Genomic DNA, 3,037 nt, shown 5'->3' with positions numbered 1-3,037 from the left:
AGTCATAAGGGACAGAGCAGTAGCCCAGACAACGTAATCAGTCTGGTCAGACGTAGGCCGAAAAAGAACGACAACGCCTTGGCTGGATACCGGTAACATGATAGAAGAGAGGAAGAGTTGTAGAGAGCAGAAGGACTAAAGAGAGAGAGAGAGAGAGAGAGAGAGAGAGAGAGAGAGAGAGAGAGAGAGAGAGAGAGAGAGACGTACAACGGAGGCAAGCAAGGAAAGCAAAGAGATAGTTTAAGAGTCGCACGGTAAATATTCAAAGAATGTTTTTACATACACACACACACATACCACACCACACCACACCAAATCACACACATATATGTACGTATGTATATATGTGCGTAAGTCTCTATCTGTGTGTATATATATATATATGTGTGTATGTGCGTTTAATTTTAGAAACAGAATAAATAGTAGCCTAAACAATTCTGGTAGTGCTAAAACTATTTAGTACTCAGAGTTTCCCGTTTGTCGATGATCCCTTTAGAACAGTTTCGAACAAATATTTCGATTGATGGCATTACAAGAGCGACAGCACTTAAAATGAAATATATCATTTTCGCTTCTTACTGGATGAAGATATTCCGCATTGAACAGTAGCATATTTCCACGATTTCCTCTGCAACTTTTCACGCCTTGTCATAACATAGTTTTCTTTTTGCAATTATGTTGTTTGTGTCATATTTAACGGAGGCATTAGGTTAATGTAGATGTAACAGAGGCTTCATGTTATTTTAGATGAAGTTTACATCTGTTAGGATAGAAGAATAATTTGACACTGAGTTTTCTCTGTTTCGAGGGTGGTTTGATGATAAATTACTATACTTTGGAACGGTAAATGATGTTAATGTTATACGGTCTCCAAACTGTAGTTTACACTATCTGACCGATATCAACAGTACAACAATACCACAATTAGATAGTATTGTCTAATATACTAGGGAAAGACAATGTTATCTTTCCGATTTAGTATGGATGTATGAAGATATTTCACTCAGAAAATATTCATTTTTCATGTTGTATTTGTATAATCTACAGAAAATACCTCTAGCCAAAGCAACAGTAGCTATTTGATGCTTAAATGTTAACATTCATCATCTCACATTTGTTCAGAATCAGTTTAGCATTCTTGCTAAGTATATTTTATGAAACTACTCGTATATTACTGGATCTAGCAAAACCAATGTGGCCGAATGGATATATTTTCAGGATTTTTGTTTTTGTTGTCCTAAACCAGAATTTTAGTTTTGCTATTAGCGTCTTACAGAAGAGTATTTAACGATGACACAACCAAGAAGTAAAATTAAGCATTTTTCTAATAAAACTTATATTGCCCTTGTAAAACAGACAAAAATCAAACAAACATTTCTATTATTAGGTAAAGTCGTTATTTTAGACTTACATTAGCCATGAAGAAGCAAACCTGTATTTAAAGGCGTTCGAGTTATAACAATGTCTTTTTCTCATGCATAACATATCTAGAACTACATTACGCAAATTGCCTTTCCTTTTCAAGACTGTAGGATGTGATTTCTGGCATATGGCTGCTATTTTAGCAGATTGAGTGATCAAGTTGGTTCATTAAAGATAACTGAACTGATTGAACTATTATATTTTAAAATAAACCATCAACAAAGAAATGAAAAGCAAAGTAACATATGGTGGCATTTGAACCCAAAATTAAAAGAAGAAAATTCAAATATTGTCAAAATTTACAAGGAAATGATTATCAACTATTGAATAAATTTATGTTCAAACGTTTGATTTTGAATTTGATATTGTAAAATTGTTCCTTAAAATAATGTTTCTTTTTATTATTTTGAAGATCTGGAAAATGGCTGGAGTGGGCTGGATTGTTGCAGCACTTGCATCCCTACCAATGTTATTTGTATTTGTACACGTCGAACGAAATGGACAACATCGTTGTGAGAATATCTTTCGAGACAAACCAAAATTACACCGTCAAATATTTCTCACTTATGTAGCATTTATGGTCTTCTTTATACCTTTGATATTCTTAATCGTGTTCTACGCAAGAATATTTCTCAAAATAGCTCAAAAGGCAACAGAGAATCAATCTTGTAACAATACTACAAACGGAAAACCTGGAAAAGTACATCTACAAAGCACTAAGTCAAGCTCTCTTCCGAAAGCAAAAATCAAGACTTTGAAAATGACACTTGTTATTGTGTCTATGTATATTATTTGTTGGCTACCCTATTTTACAGCTGAGATGATAATGTCTTATGGAAACCATGAAATTATATCTCCCACTTTATATTCCATTTTAGGTGGTATTGCCCCGATTAATTCGGCGGCTAACCCTTATATATTCCTCATATTTAGTATTAATTATAAAACACTTAATTGTCCAAAATGGAGAAGAGTTACATATACAAATCCAGATTCTACTAGATCTCACTTCATAAGTTCAAGCCGTATTGAGAAGTCAGATTGTTACAAAGAACACTACACAAGGGCGTGTCCCACTATCACAGTAGAGATGACAACTTTGGAAAATTAGACAATAATATAATAGTAGCTGTCTTATATTAAACTAGTTACGAATTCCAGTATATTTAATATATGATATAAGTGCGTGTATGTGTATTATGTGTGCTTGCGTGTGTGTCTGGGTGTGTGAGTGTGTATATATGTATGCACACACACACACACACACACACACACATATATATATATATATATATATATATATATATATATATATATGTATATATATATGTATATATATATATATATATATATATATATATATATATATATATATATATATATATATATATATATATATATATATATGTGCATGTATATATATATATATGTATAGAGAGAGAGAAAGAGAGATTTACATGTCCATGCACATTTCACTCATTTACAGATAAAACTTACATGTTCAAATACATTTGATGTGTCTGAATATATATATATATATATATATATATATATATATATATATATATATATATATATATATATATATATATATATATATATATATATATATATA

The 3,037-nt window shown here is 31.3% G+C and overlaps 1 protein-coding gene across 2 annotated transcripts in view; it reads left to right on the top strand.

Moving 5' to 3' along the window:
- LOC106878532 (arg8-vasotocin receptor) overlaps positions 1 to 2,652 on the top strand; it is a 183,750-nt gene extending 181,098 nt beyond the window's left edge. For both annotated transcript variants that reach the window (XM_014927769.3, XM_014927766.3), the window contains one exon: positions 1,835 to 2,652. In XM_014927769.3, coding sequence (XP_014783255.1) covers positions 1,835 to 2,533 — 699 coding nt within the window. In that variant the 3' untranslated portion in view covers positions 2,534 to 2,652. The remainder of the gene's footprint in view (positions 1 to 1,834) is intronic.
- Positions 2,653 to 3,037: the final 385 nt, after the last annotated feature.

This window comes from Octopus bimaculoides, chromosome 4 (genome assembly GCF_046866305.1).
Source record: "Octopus bimaculoides isolate indiv1 chromosome 4, ASM4686630v1, whole genome shotgun sequence".
Taxonomy (NCBI): domain Eukaryota; kingdom Metazoa; phylum Mollusca; class Cephalopoda; order Octopoda; family Octopodidae; genus Octopus; species Octopus bimaculoides.
Note: the sequence above shows the minus strand (reverse complement) of the source record. Positions and strands in the feature narration are given on the sequence as shown.